General features: G+C 39.8%; 1 protein-coding gene across 2 annotated transcripts in view; it reads right to left on the bottom strand.

Annotated features, from left to right (window-relative positions):
• The window catches only part of LOC140502462 (uncharacterized), a 39,247-nt gene that overhangs the window by 11,134 nt on the left and 12,516 nt on the right, over positions 1 to 15,597 (bottom strand). Inside the window, exons 1-2 of one of the 2 annotated variants that reach the window (XM_072606608.1) lie at positions 14,221 to 14,500; positions 11,306 to 11,342 (exon numbers count right to left, since the gene is read on the bottom strand). In XM_072606608.1, coding sequence (XP_072462709.1) covers positions 11,306 to 11,342; positions 14,221 to 14,424 — 241 coding nt within the window. In that variant the 5' untranslated portion in view covers positions 14,425 to 14,500. Of the gene's footprint in view, positions 1 to 11,305; positions 11,343 to 14,220; positions 14,501 to 15,597 lie in introns of those variants that run through there. The other variant, XM_072606609.1, reaches the window with a different exon arrangement.

The following is a 15,597-nucleotide window of genomic DNA, read 5'->3' on the forward strand; positions in this document are numbered from 1 at the left end:
AGTCTATCAAAGTTGGTCATTGTACAACGTCACTGTCACTGTGTACAACGTTCTCCTGCTTCTGCTCACTTCACTCAGTATCAGTTCATTTAAGTCTTTCCAGGTTTTCCTGAAATCCACCTGCTCATCATTTCTTATAGCACAATAGTATTCCCTTATATTCACATACCACAGTTTGTTCAGTCATTCCCCAATTGATGGGCATCTCCTCAGTTTCCAATTCTTTGCCACCACAAAAAGAGCTGCTATAAATATTTTTGTATATGTGAGTCCTTTTCCCTTTTTTTATAATCTTTTTGGAATACAGATCTAGTTGTGGTATTGCTGGATCAAAGGGTATCAGGGTTTACAGCCCTTTGGGTATAGTTCCAAATTGTTCTCCAGAATGGTTGGATCAGTTCATAATTCTACCAACAAAGTATTAGTGTTCCTTTTCCCACATCTTCTCCAACATTTATAATTTTCTTTTTTTTGCCATGCTGGCCAATCTGTTAGGTTCGGTATGGTACTTTGGCAGTTGTTTTGATTATTAATCAATAGGAATTTAGCACATTTTTTCATATGCCTATAGATAGTTTTAATGTTGTCATCTAAAAATTGTCACATCCTTTGACCATTTATCAGTTGGGGAATGACTTATGTTCTTATAAATTTGACTCAGTTCTCTATATATTTTAGAAATGATGCCTTTATCAGAGACACTGGCTTTAAAAATTAAGCACTTTTTTAAAGCAATATTATTCCATTTGGTCCTCAAATAACCCTGTGTGGCAGGTGCTATTACTATCCCCATTTTCACAGTGGAGGAAACTGAGGCAAACAGAAGTTAAATGACTTGCTCAGGGTCACACAGCTAGTAAGAGTATGAGCTCAGATTTGAACTCTGGTCTTCCTGAAGCTCTAGGCCCAGCACTCTAGAGACTGCATCACTAGATGCTTCTACCATTTTCAAATATTCCCTCACATCCAATAAGTTGCAAAGTCTTACTAAGTCTACCTCATAACATCTCTCTTTTCTCTACTTGAAGTTCTATCTCACCTCTCACCTGGACTATTGCAATAGACTCTCCTGTGTCTCATTTCATCTCTGATCCATCCTCCATACAGCTTCTAGATTTATATTCCTAAGGCACCTGACCATGACACCACTGTGCTCCAAGAGCTCCAATGGTCCTCTTACCCTTCAGATAAAAATGCCGGTTCTTCTGGTCAGCATTTAAAGCTATTCATAATCTCTCTCCAAACTAATTTTCCAGATTTAGGTATGACTCTCCTTCACATGCAATGGTCTGGACAAACCAGTCCATTTACTGTTTCTCTCCCAAAAGATTCCATCCCTCTTCTGATGTCCCTTCCAACTCTCCAGTTCTGTTGTTCTATTAATTTCTGTACCTTTGTGTAGTCTGTCCCCATGCCTGGAATGTTCTTTTTCTTCTCACTATCTCCAGGAATCCCTTCCTTCCTTTAATGCTCAGCTCAAATGCTACCTTCTACATGGGGTCTCTTCTCATCTGCCCAGCTACTAGTGCCTCTTCCCCCTACCACTTCCACCCCAATATTTACTTTGTATTTTCTTAAATGGTTACATATTTTTCTCAATAAAATATTAAGTTCCAAGAAAACAAAGACTATTTTGGTTTGGGTTTTGGGGATGGTCTGGGGTTTTTGTTGCATCTGCAGAACTTGACACAGAGTCAGTAGCCCTTGGTACTTGTTAATTATTAATTACTTGATTGACAATCAGCCTTATGCTTTAGAAAAATCAGTTTCACAACTGTTTGAAAGATAGGTTAGAAGGAAGTAGAAAGGAAACCAGTTGATCAGGAAGCCATTATAATGGTCCAGAAGACAGGCAACAAGGGACGATATAAGGATGGTGTGTCCATGTGGGAGACTTAAGAAGGGAATGTTAGGTTCAGGAAATGTTTTGGAGGTAATTTCAACAAAACTTGGCAACTGGTTGACTATGGGGGGAGGGGTAAGGGAGAATCAGAATTAGTTGAGACAGACTCCAAGGTTGCAAAGTTGAGTGACTGGAAGATATCAACCTTTAGGTTGGTGGAAGGATTTTTAAGGAAAGGTAATAAGTTCATTTTGACCATATTAAGTCTGAGAAGGCTATGGAACATCCATATAGATTGAGATACCCAGTAGATAGCTGGAGATGTGATTGTATTTGTCCTTCATTTTCCAAGAGGACCATGACATCAGCAAAATGATGACATGACTTGCAGTTGACTTTGATTTGAGTGAGAGAGGGCTGTGCAAGGTCACCAGCCTCACTTTCTCCTCCAGAGACATCTAGATCCAATGATCAGATATTCATCAGGATGACTGGACATAACCCAGGACGCAATGGGACACCCCAGCCTTTTTAGACTACGGATTTTCAGGTACTCACTTAGAGTGAGGTATTGCCCATTCAGTAAATAGGCCTCTTTAAGTAGTAGTCAAGGGATGACCTATTTAATTAGAAAAAAGAAATCAAGTTGAGAGGGAAAAACCTACAGGGTTGCTGTTCCAAAGAGAAACAGTTACCATATGCCAGGAGGGACCAAAAAAGCAGCTATTCAGTAGAGCTATTGTGGTCCAATCTATGGGCTTCAGAGTGAACTGGGTTTAATGTTTTAGGAAAGAAAGAAAGAAAAATAGAAAGATAGAAAGAAAGAAAGAAGGAAGGAAGGAAGGAAGGAAGGAAGGAAGGAAGGAAGGAAGGAAGGAAGGAAGGAAGGAAGGAAGGAAGGAGGGAGGGAGGGAGGAAATCTAGCCAGGAAACTCCAAGTTAACTGGGCAGCTTCTGGCCACCAAAATTTACTTTCCTTTTGTAAAGGAGAAGGAAAGGGAGAGGGAGAGGACTAGCTGAGTTACCCAGCTAGCTAGGTCCCCATTCAGGCAGCTCAGTCTACTCACAGGTTGTGTTTGTCCTTCGTTTTCAAAGAGGACCATGACATCAGGATGATGACATGACTTGCAGCTGACTTTTGATTTGAGGGAGGGAAGGCTGTGCAAGGTCACTAGCCTCACTTTCTCCTCCAGAGCCATCTGGAGATGTGATATTGCAGCTCAGGAGAAGGATGAGGACTGGCTATCTAGTTTTGGAAACCATTGTAATAAAGATAAAAATTGAACGAATGGGAACTAATGAGACCGCCAAAAGCAAGTAGAAAGAAAAGAGAAGAGGTTATAGGACAGACTCTTGGGGAACATACATGAAAAAGAGATGACTAGAATTATGATCCATCAGAGGTGACTGAGAAGGAATAGTCAGTCAGGAAGGAGGAGAACCAGGATAGGGCAGAATCATGAAAAAAACCGAGAGGAGACAGTACCAAGGAAGAAGAGATGGTCAACCGTGTTACACAATTTGGAAAGCTCAAGAAGAATGAGGATTGAGAAAAAACTATTGGATTTAGCAATTAAGGGATTACTGAACCCAGTGACAGCTTTTGGGCATATACCCAAGTAAATTAAAGACTAAGATGAAAGTCCAATATTTATTCAAATACTCGTAGCAATGTTCTTCACAAAAGCAAAGAATTGGAAATAAAAAATGATGGGATATAAGAACATAGTAGAATGCTATTGTGCAATAAAAAATGACGAATATAAAAAAAACCAGAAAAATGAGAAGAGTTGTAAGAACTGAAGCGGTGTGAAATGAACAAAGGCAAGGCACACACATACACACACATATATATAATATTTATATGTACATATATGTGTGTGTGTATGTTTGTATAGATAGATATACGTATGTAATGACCAAAACACTGTACATGAAAAGGTCCATAAAAACAAGTCAAACTGAGTAAGTAAAAAGCTAGTGATGACCCTGGGGGACTCCCAGGACTGAATATTGTATATATTGTCAAGTGCATCTACTGGGTCAAAAGTTTTTGCTTAATTATTTTTTTATTGGAAAGGAGAATTCAGTCTTGATGAGAGGAAGATTTTCTTTTTCAATAGAATGTACTTAATCACTGGAATGGGTCTGGGATCTCATCAATTCTGAGTATTCTATCCAATGATTCAGATCACAACCAATCCTCCAGCACCTGTCTATGTCCTACCAAAAGTTCATAATAGGAAGTTTACATAATAGGAAGGCTAGAGGCCCTCCTCAGTTTCACCTGATGAGAGTACCACTGGAAAATTCCAACTGTCCATCTGTTATCTCTTGCCCTCCATCAATCAACAAGCATTTATTAAGGAAATCATAATACAGATGATTTTCAAAACTAGCTATGTAGCCATCATCACTCTTCTGAATGTGTGCCATTCTTCTGCCTCAGGCCAGGCACCATGCTAGATGTTAGAGAAATAGTCAATGAAACAAACCCTACGCTACAGGAGTTTACACACCAAACGGGGTTGGTGACAAGTATAGTTAAGTATTTAATAAATGATTCATCTATCTGTCCCCGGGGTTCAGGTACTGAGAACCAAGGGCCATATTGGGAAGGGGGCAATTTTCCCACATATTTGCAACTCTGTGGACTTTCATTAGCCATTCCAAAGTTCAAAGCTTCTCTCTTTTACCCTGTCTCTCTTGTACTCTGCCTTTTTCTACCCAGTCTCCCAGAAGTCTCTCTGACAATCAGAAGTCATGTTGCACCACGAGAGTATCCTTCAAGGGACCATTCAATGTACCTGGGGCCTGGGGTGGAGGAGTTATAGCTATATTTGTATTGCTTCCCACCTGACTCCCATATGGATAGGAAGAGACTCAACCAAATAAGGCATTTGAGGTGACTCCAAAAATAAAATAGATTATTTTAATTACATGAAATTGAAAAGCTTTACCCTAACACAAAATCAACACAACAGGATAAGAAGAGGAGCTGGTAACTGAGGGGAAAAAAAATCTTTACACCAATATCTCTGATAAGAATCTGATATAGACATAGAAATAGACATAGATATAGATATATGTAACTAAAAATAATAAAAGCCTTTCTTGATGGATAAGTGATCAAAGGATAAGATCAAACAGTTCTGAATAAAAGATTGCTTTCCAAGTAACTAATAATAAAAGAAATACAAATCAAAAGAACTTTGAGGTTTTACCATACACCCAGCAAACTGACAAGGATGACAAAATATGGGAGTAGTCAGTGCTAAAAGGGTTATGGTAGGCACCCACACATACACATATAGATGCATACATACATATACACTTATACATACACTGACAAACAGTTAGTAGAATTGTGAATTGGTCCAACTATTCTGCAAAGAAATTTGGAATTGTGCTTTTTTTAAAAAAGTGACTGAAATGTCCACACCCCTTTGACCCAAATATCCCACTGTTAGGCATATACTACAAGATGTTCAAATGGAGAGAGATCTAATATGCACCAAAATCTTTCTAGCAGAACTAGAAAGAAAACAGATGACCATTGACTAGGGAATGGCTCAACAAAATCTTCAGGCTATGCATGTGATGGCATGTTGTTCTGCTGTAAGAAATAATGAATATGCTGAATACAGAGAAACCTGAGAAGACTTCTATGAACTGGTAATAAAGTAAAATAAGCAGAACCAAGAAAACAACGTACATAATGGCAACAACAATGAAATTGAAAATGGAAAGAATTAACAGCAAAGCAATCAAAACAGAATGCTCCAAAATATAATGACCAAGTTCGTCCCAAAAAATGAATTATGAGGTGGAAACCCCCTATTATGGGGTTTGAGGTATGGTTGACTTACCTTCTCTTTTCAATGATAACAAGCTCCGCCCTGGACTGCAATTCGGATATTGATTTCATTTTCTTCCCCTGGGAAGAATGTATGCAGTGTGTGTGTGTGTGTGTGTGTGTGTGTGTGTGTGTGTGTGTGTGTGTGTGTGTGTGTGTGTTCGAGCTCATGAACTCTTGAACACACTAAGCACTCTCTCTTTGTCAAAAGCATCTAATTTCTCGGCACACCTTAATGATTTCATCCTTCCAAAGTGGAAGACTCCATAAGGAGAACTGCTGTTCTGGACCTAATTCTCACCAACAAGGAGTATTCGGTTGCTGAAGTAGAAATAGCAGCAACTGATCACTCCACCTTAGAATGTATAGTAAGGAAGAAAAATGGCTAGGCATATTTGACACACACTTGAGATTTTTAGAGAGTATGTCATTTCAAAACAGTCAAAAAAGGAGACATAGTTTACATGCCGCTGGGAAATAAGATATACAGGCAGTGGGGTATAGAAATCTATCTTGCCCTACAAGAAAATAGAGGGGATGGGGATAAGAGAAAGGAGGGGTGTGATAGAAGGGAGGGCAGATTGGGGGAAGGGGTAATCAGAATGCATGCTGTTTTGGGGTGGGTGAAGGGGAGAGATGGGGAGAAAATTTGGAACTCAAAATCTTGTGGAACTGAATGTTGAAAACTAAAAATAAATTAATTTTTTAAAAAATGAGACATAGGAACACAAATCATTTAGAGCTTTAAGGTCATCTAATCCAACCTTTTTGTGTCACTCCTAGTTCCTGGGCTGTGCTTACAGATAGCATTGCTATGGAGATGGAGGCAACATTTCCAAGGAGTCACACCCCAAATATTCAATGCAGCCAGTGAACCCACAGCTTTAGTTTGTGCAGCTAAGGCCAAATAAATACTGGGGAATGCAGACGAGGTTTGAGACACCCCAGTGATCTTTGGATGACATCACTGGGCAATTGGTCAGGAAGCAGAGGCAGAGGTGGGAATGAGGCTGCCGCTGGCCATGGAATGAGGTCATCTTCTTCTGGTTATTTATAACCAGAAGTACTTGGGGGGTGGGTGAGTCAAGGAATGCTTAATAATGGAGAGGGGAAGGGAATGCCAGATGACTCTCCTCCACAAATGGCCCCTGAATGCAGCTGTTCCCTGGGCAAACATGAAATTGAGAAGTCCAACCTTGCCCAAAGCCTGCCCTTGGGAGTGAAGACGGCAGACCCTTTTTTTAAACCAGAACAGCACTCAGCTGATCGAAGTTTTTGTCCTGTTCTGTCTTTCATCTTGATTTCCTGTAATAAATGCAGTCTAATCTTTAATGTATTGGGCTTTCCTTTCGGGGGCCATGGAAAGTTGAGAAAGATAAGCATGTCAATAAGAAGTAAAAACCAAATAGAAGTCAATTCTGAATTTTATATATATATAATATAACATTCTGAAATGTTATATGACAATGGTTTTACATTTTTAACCGTGGGGGTCAAACTGAGATAGAAATAGGAGCGAAAACAATAGGAGATTGTGATCCATCCAGGCCCTGGGAAGCACCCAGTGTTGGTGGTCACCCACCCAATCTTTCCTACTCTAAGGAACAGGTGCGTCTGCATAAAGCAGGGTTCTAACCCAAGAGGTCCATGGATAGATTTAAGGGCATCCATGAACCTGGATGAGAAGAAAACTATGTATTTTTATGTAATGCATTAAAATTCATTATTCTAAGGAGGAGTCTACAGATTTCATCAGACTGTCCAAGAGGTCCATGATGCTAAAAAGCTAGGAAAATTTCCTGTACTTGTCCACAACAGCAACACCACTACTTCCTCTCCCTTCACTTATGTTTTCTGTTGTAGTCTTTGGTCAGGAAAGTACAGAATTTTAAAAGTGGCTAATAAAAATAATTTAGCAGCTAACATTTACAAAGCACTTTAAGGTTTGCAAAATGCTTTACAAATATTAGCTTATTTTATTCTCACACAAATCCTGGGTTAGTAAGTGCTATTATTAAGCCCATTTTATAGATGAGGAGCCTGTCCCAGACAAGAGTTAAGTGACTTGCCCACGGTTACACAGCTAGTAAGTGTCTGAAGCTAGATTTGATCTTAGGTCCAACACTCTATCCATTGGGCCATCCAAATGGGAAATAGTATGAGAGTTGCTAGATGCCTAAATGAACTCAAGTCATCAGGCTAAGACTAAACACATCCAACAACACTGAATTAGACAATATGATTGCTGCACAACTGTCAGTGATCTTTAAAAGACCATGGACACTTTGACCCACATATATCACTACTAGACAAATAGCACAAGAAAGTCAAGAGAAAGGAAAAGGTTCCATTTTTACCAAAGTATTATGACAGTATTTTTCATAGGATTATAGATTTAGAGCTGGATATGTCTTTAAAGGACATTGAATCTAACTTCTGTATTTTACAGATTATGAAACCAACAGAGTTGAAGTGATTTGCCCATGGTCACACAACTAATTAGTGATGAAAGTGAGATTCAAACTCAGGTCTTTTTGACTCCAATTCTAGTCCTCTACCCACCATGCCCCTTAGCAGCCTACCATGCCACTGAGGTGCCCATCCATTGGGGAGCAGCTGAACAAACTGTGATACAAAATCTAATGAAATGTTATTCTCATAAGAAATGATAAATAGGAAAAATTCAAGGAAAGTGGGAAAGATTCATATGAAATGATGCAGAGCAAATTAAGCAAAACCAGAATTAGTTACATGAGAACTCTACCAGGACAAAGGAAAGACAATGGAACCTTGAATCAACACAATGACCAGTTGTAATTTGCCAGGAGAGGATGCCTACCTGCTCTCCATGGACTATCAGTTCAGAACAAGGCGTATACTGTCAGACTTAGCTCATGTGTTGATTTGTTTCACTTATAGGAATGGTTCCATAGCGAGAGAGGGAAGCCATAAGGAAGTGACAGTGATATAAAAAACTGATATATTTTCTTTTAAAGAGTAAGCATGGAAAATGGAAGAGTTATCAAGGAAGTGGAAAAAGACAAATGTCCTGACTTTCTAGAAAGGGAATAAATACAATGGAGTCTGCAAGCTATCAACCAGTGGGCTTGATTTAGATTCCTGACAAAATTCTAGAACGTATTATTCAAAGTTTGGTTAACAGACATAGAAAATAGGAAACAGGAATCACAACAAGTGAGAATGGCTTGACCAAGAACAGATTGTTTCCTTTTTTAAAAAGAAGTAAGTTGTATATATGGTTTACTTAGACTTTACAAAACAGTTGAAAAGTGCTCATGGTGTTCTTGGGGACAAGACAAAAAGTTGTTGTTTTGTGGCTTGGCTGGATCCAAAGAGTAGTCAACTCAGGAGGAAGGGGAGGGGAGGAGAGAATAAGCATTAATTAAATGCCTACTGTGTACCAAGTACTATGCTAAACACTTTACAAGTATCTCATTTGATCCTCACAATAATCCATCCTACATTTGAGGAAACTGAAGCAGAGGTTACGTGACTTGCCCAGAGCTACACAGCTAGAAAGTGCCTGAGGCTGAATTTGAACTCAGGTCTTCCTGACTCCAGGTCCAGCACTGTATCAAGTCCTATGGATTGCCCTAGTGATCTGTGTGTGGTCCTGTTCTGGTTGACAGTTTTATCAATGACTTAAGACATAGAAAACATGTATATTCTAATTTACAGATGACATAAAGCTAGAAGGGATCACTAATACATTGTGTGACCAAGTTGGAATCCAGAAGGATCTCAACAGACTAGAATGCTGAACCAAAAGCAGTAAAGTGAAATTTAATAAGAATGAATGCACAAAGTCTTATACACGGGTTCAAATAATAAACTTCACAAATACCAGATGAGAAAGGCACGACTAGATGAAAGTTCATTTGAAAAAGATATGAGAAAAATGGCAGATATTCAACAGGGAGTAAAAATAGGTCTGGGAGTGCTATGGGAGAAACATTCCCCGTAGTGCAATGGAACTTAGTTGGGAAATCTAGATTCTGGTCTCAGTTTTACCACTGGCTAGCTGTGTGACCTTGGGCTGATCCCCTTACCTTTCCAGGCCTCATGAAATGAGGGGGTTGGAATAGATGATCCATCAACCTCTCAAATTCCATGATCCCATGAGACTCTTTTTTAAAGGTAAGTGAGGAGAGTAGATCAGAAGTTCAGGATAAGACATGTACCCCTTTCCACTTCTTCTTCTGAAAATAGCTTTCTGCTTTATTCAAAGATGGTTTCCATTTCTTTTTAGCTCCAAAGTTATAAGACCATGGTTGACCTTTCAGGAACATTTGGAACCCAAAGATGTCTAAATATGTCAGCTCTGACTTAGTGGTGACGTATATATGAAGAGCAAACATATCATCCTGCCCCACAAGCCCAGATGAAATCAATGTTTATCCAACTGTAGTTGTGGAAAGTGGGAGGGGAGAAGATAAGGAGGGAGAGGGATGAATGTATAGCAGCTGATAGATACTATAGTGGGCATGTGAAACATTGTGGAGCTAATTCATTTCTTCTGGTCAGATTCTTTTTTTAATGGAAACCTCCTACTTTTGATGGATTTGTTCATTCAATAAACATTTAATTTATGGTTGATTTTTCCTCCCCCCCCCCAAAAAAAAGATGAAAAGTCAATGGTAGAATATAGCTGCTAAAGAAATAATTTCATACTTGGGTTCCATTAAGAGAGGCATGTGGTCCAGAACCAAACAGGTGATTAGTCCCATTCATACCATGCCATGGCAATATAGTGTTCAGTTCTAGGGGCTGCATTTTTGGAGGGTCATTGATAATAAGCTAAGGAAGAGCCTCAAGGTCATGCTATGTGAGGGATTAGTCTTAGGGTCTTCCCTCTGAGATTGCTTCCAATTTATCCTTTCTATATCTTATTTATACATAGCTCTTTTTTGTGTTAACTCCCTCATTGGTGTGTGAGCTCCTTGAGAGCATGAACTGTCTTTCTCCTTTCTTTGGATCTCCAGAGCTTAGCACAGTGCCTGGCACATGCCAACCACTTAGTGCTTATTGACTGACTGGAACAGTCTGGAGGAAAGGTTTTTTTGGGGAACGTGATAACTGTCATCTAAAAGACTTTCATGTAAAAGAAGAATTAAACCTTTGTTTGGTCTCAGAGGACAGAACCAGGAGCAATGGGCAGGCAGGTATACTGATGCAGATTTAGGCTTGACATGAGATAGAACTTCCTAATAATTATAGCTGCCCCAAACTGGAATCAATTGCCTTGGAATTTTGGATTTCCTTTCACTAGGTTTCATGTAAAACCTTTATGACCATTCATTGCATATGTGGTACAGGGGATTCTTGTTTGGGGGTGGGTTGAGTTAGATAGTCTTTGATACCCATTCCAATTCTCAGAGTCTGTGACTGGGGATGGAAATGGGAATAAAAATTGAGATGGGGATGAGGATAAGGATGAGGATGAGGATGGGAAGGTGAAATATGGTTGGGATGGACATGGGGTAGGGGTAGAGACAAGATGAAGTGGACCTGGGAATGAGAATGGGGATGAGGTGGGGATAGGCTAGAGCCTTAAGGGGATGAGGACAGAAAGCATAGGACCTTACCTCTCTCTGCAAATTCTCTGCTCTTTGGTCTAAAACGCTGAAAGACAGAAATGAGGAAGGGGTTGGGAATCTGTCTGAGTAGTTACAGAAGTCTCACCTAGAACCAAAACCCTTCCCCAAAGGGCCTAATCTCCCAGTCTGATCTTACTTACAGCCTCCTGTGCATGGAAAAGAATCAGCACCAAGGAGGCTAGGCTAAAGGAACGGGGGTAAGGGAATTCCTGATTTGACTCCTGGGCCATCCAATCATCAACAACTTCTTCCAAATAGCATCTAATTATAAATTAGAATTCTCTGATCAGGCTGTTTACTTTCAGAGATATCCATAGGTATAATAAAGCATTTTGCAACCAGTAAAGCACTCTGTAAATGCTAGCTACTATTATTATCATAAAGCATGCACACCTGGCCTATGCTTTAAATACACCTGTGAAAATATCCTCAGAGAACCTAATAGTCTGAGACTCAGGAAATAATAAATAAAATTAAGGGAACTTTCAAAGCTATAAGGTGAGAAAAATATACCCAACCACCATTCTTCCCTCCCACTACCAACCAGAAAAGTTCCTGGGCTAATGGAAATTACTTTTTTTTTTTCAGATTAGAAGCTCTTAGGTCCCCCAAGGCCCACTCACCACATCCATTTTTCCTCCGCCATATCTCTCACAACTTATCTCTTCTCCTTTCTACTCATGACCACTACCCAGGTCCCCATCACTTCATACCTGGATCATTGTACCTGTGTCCTATGCATTCTCTAAGCTTCCAATCTGCTACTTTTTGTTTTAGAAACAAAATGTTTTATTCAGTCATTTCAATTCTCACCCCACCACCACCACCTTACCCCCATCTTGATCAACCCAATGACAAAGAAAAGCAAAAACCTCTAGTTTAGTGACCACATCTGGCAGTGGATACAACACTCTGCCCTAGAATGAGTCAAAAGGCAAGATTTATATGCTTTATGGGGCCTTTACCAGTTTTTCAGTTACTCCAAGTTCCATATCCTTTTTGTCATCACAGCTCATAATGTTATCTTGGTCTAATTTATTTTCTTTTTCATCAGTTCATGTGAATCTTCCTATGCTTTTCTCAGTCTCTTCCTGTGTGATAATCCATTACATTCACCTACTTTTTCTCCATCACTCAATCTACCATCCCAGTATCTTTTCTGGGTTAGGAAAAAAGAGTAATGGTGAGGAGTGGGCATATGCCCAATAATAATAGGACCACTCAGTCAAAAGGTATAGAAGGATTGGATACTTCTATTGTCTAATTCCAAATCACTATATTAGGTGGCTGAAGTCGGAGTTCCACCAACAGTAAATTAATGTACATTGTCTTTCCATTGTTTTTTTACCATCTTTGCCAATTTGTATGATATAAGATGGAATCTTGGGTGTTTAAATTTGTATTTCTCTTAGTATTAGTGATTTGGAACACATTTTCAAATGGTTCTATACCTCGCTTAGCCCATCTTTCATAAGACTGACTGCCATACTGCAGCTATATCCATCTCTGGAGCAATTTGGATCTCTACTGCCTGCCTGTCTCTAAAGGGTGGAGAACTACTTTGTGGGTTACAACAAGCCCTTAGTTTAATTTCATTCCAGCAGAGCCCCAACCACAGGGGTCTTGCTGTCCAAGAACCACCCACCACAGCCATTCCTACTGTATCTGTCACATCTCTTTCAGAGCAAATACCAACAGCAAATCTTCCTTTATATTCTAGGTAGTTTCAAAAGGCTTTAAAAATTCTTAGCATGAATCTCCAAAAAGACCACAAGATGGCGATATTACTTCAGAAAACATAGCTCTTTTCTCTGGTTTTCTGAGATTATCGTTTTAGTGTTTCGGTCCCTCTAGCCGCCTCTTTCTTCTTATAGAACTCATTGATTATTTGTTGTCCTTTCTTCGACAGCTTTATGTTCTCTCTCTGTCTTTGTTTGGAAAAGCTGTTAAAGAATATTTCCTTCTCACATAAAGTATAGTGACTTTTTTCTTTGAATTCTTCGTGATTTTTTCCCCTTAACTTGCTTCCTGCGCATCAGTGAGGTCTCTCAACAATAAAACAAAATTTAATGTTGAACCATACAATGACCAAGCTTGGCCCCTGAGGAAGAGATGAGAAGATGATAGAGGCAGAAAACCTGGAGTATGGAGTGTTGTATATCCTGCCAAACACAATCTGCTGGTTTTGCTGATATTCTGTGTGTGTGTTTGTGTCTCTGTGTGTGTGTGTGCCTGTGTGTGGTGTGTATGTATGTGTGCATGTCTGTGTGTGCGTGTGTGTGCGTGTGTGTGTGTGTTAATTTTTGTTACAAGGGAAGGTTCACTATGGAGGAACCAAGGGGAGTGGTATATTCAAAAATGCAACAAAAAAAAAAAGACATTACTAATAACACTTAAAATAATAACAAATAAAATTCAAAGTTACTCCCCCAAAAGAAAGAAGGTTCTTAGTCTTAGGCCTATAAGACTATGGTGCCTGTCAGACCAATAGATTTTCAAAATCAGATAAATCTCCCATCAGATAAATGCCTGTCTTCCCTTTCCTCATCTCCTATAACAACCAGTACAAACATCTAATTGAGGCTTGAAGAATGACTTATGGGGAATTGGTCTTCAAGAGACTCTGTGCCTTCATTTAGGGACCCTTTCAGTGGATGCTAGGTCACTCAACTTCAGGATTTTACTCTCACTCTTTATCAGACATTCTCTGCCTCTAAAAGGATCAAGGCCCTTCAATTATACCTAAGTTACCCAGGGGAGTCTGTGTAAATTTAGGGAAAGAGTTTTAAAAAGCAATGCTGAGAAAATGAATTCGCTAACCTGAGTCAGAGTCAACCTAGAAGATAAGGGAGAAGAGTGGAAAGAGAGGGAAAAAGAAAAGCTAGTCTCCAAAGGAGACCTACCTCTCTGAAATGTCTGTTCCTCCTAACACGGGGTACAAATTGAGACCGTGAGAAGCGATAGATGCACGCAAGGAAGAGCATGAGGCAGCAGAAGTAGAGGACTGAGCCAATACCCCCAACTGAAGTCAGTACTTGCTTCATCAGCATATGTACTATATCCCAGATCTCCCCAAAGTCATTTAATAAAAGGTTACTGGCATCCATCTTCTCTAAGGTGCAGCACCAACAAATGACAGAGAATATCTCACTCTACGCAGAGTTACAGCTCTGCATCATAGGGCTCTGGAACTTGGGTCATGGAGACTGTCATAAAGGAAAATTTCTAGGAAGGGGGAGGGGGAGATCAGAAGAATATGGGCAATGCTCCTCCTCACATCATCGTACCTCCCCATCTTTCCCCTTTCCTCCCCACCCTTTTTCTGGGCTCTGGAACTTCCTTAGTTAGCCACCATAATGATCTTACCTCCAGCTACCTCCTCCAGGGAGTTTTCCCTGATTATCTTCTTCTATTTTCTGTCTCACCAGAAAAACCCCCTGTGTCCCCTCAATGTGTTCATGTAATCATAATGCCATTGTTTTTGAGGTAATTGGGGTTAAATGACTTGCCCAGGGTCACACAGCTAGTAAGTGGCTGAAGATGCATTTGAACTCAAGTCCAATGCCTTATCCACTATGCCACTGAGGTGCCCCAATCATAATACAGTTATAACCCACAGCTCTAGATTTACATAGACCAGGTTCAGTCTTGGGAAAGAGGGGAGACTTGTACCCAAATCCTAATTCTGCCTCATTTTGCCCCACCAAGAATTTTCTCTGGAAGCCTCAGAAGATCACTCATGTCGAGGGCTGATATAAGTTAAAAGGGTCTCCAGTTCCCATGAAAATATTCTAAGAAACTATACTGAACAAATGAGAGCTTTTATTTTACACCACAGAAAATGAAACATTATGAAGGATTCAGTGGTTCATAAAGAGTAGCTAGAAAACTCCCCTTTCTGTGATTCCCTTCTTCTACCCCAGGAATCTATATCCTTTCCCATCTTTATAGCATTCCCTTAAAGGTTTGCATTTCCTCTAGAAGGAAAATACTAAATAGGAAACCCCTCACCTTCCAGTGAGTACTACTTTACATATCAACACAGTTCTCTTAGTTTTTTAATCTTTAGATTAGCTAGGTGTCCCTGGGCAAGTCATTTAGCCTTGTTTGCCTCAGTTTCCTCATCTGTAAAATGAACTGGAGGAGAAAATGGCAAGTCACTGTAGTATCTCCACCAAGAAAACCCCAAATAGGGTTATAAAGAGTCAGATAGGACTAAACAACAGGAAAACCAGCCTTTTCTTCTCTGTCCCTTTATTTTATCCTAAGTCCCACAAGAA

Source organism: Notamacropus eugenii, chromosome 1 (assembly GCF_028372415.1).
Source record: "Notamacropus eugenii isolate mMacEug1 chromosome 1, mMacEug1.pri_v2, whole genome shotgun sequence".
NCBI classification, from domain to species: Eukaryota; Metazoa; Chordata; class Mammalia; order Diprotodontia; family Macropodidae; genus Notamacropus; species Notamacropus eugenii.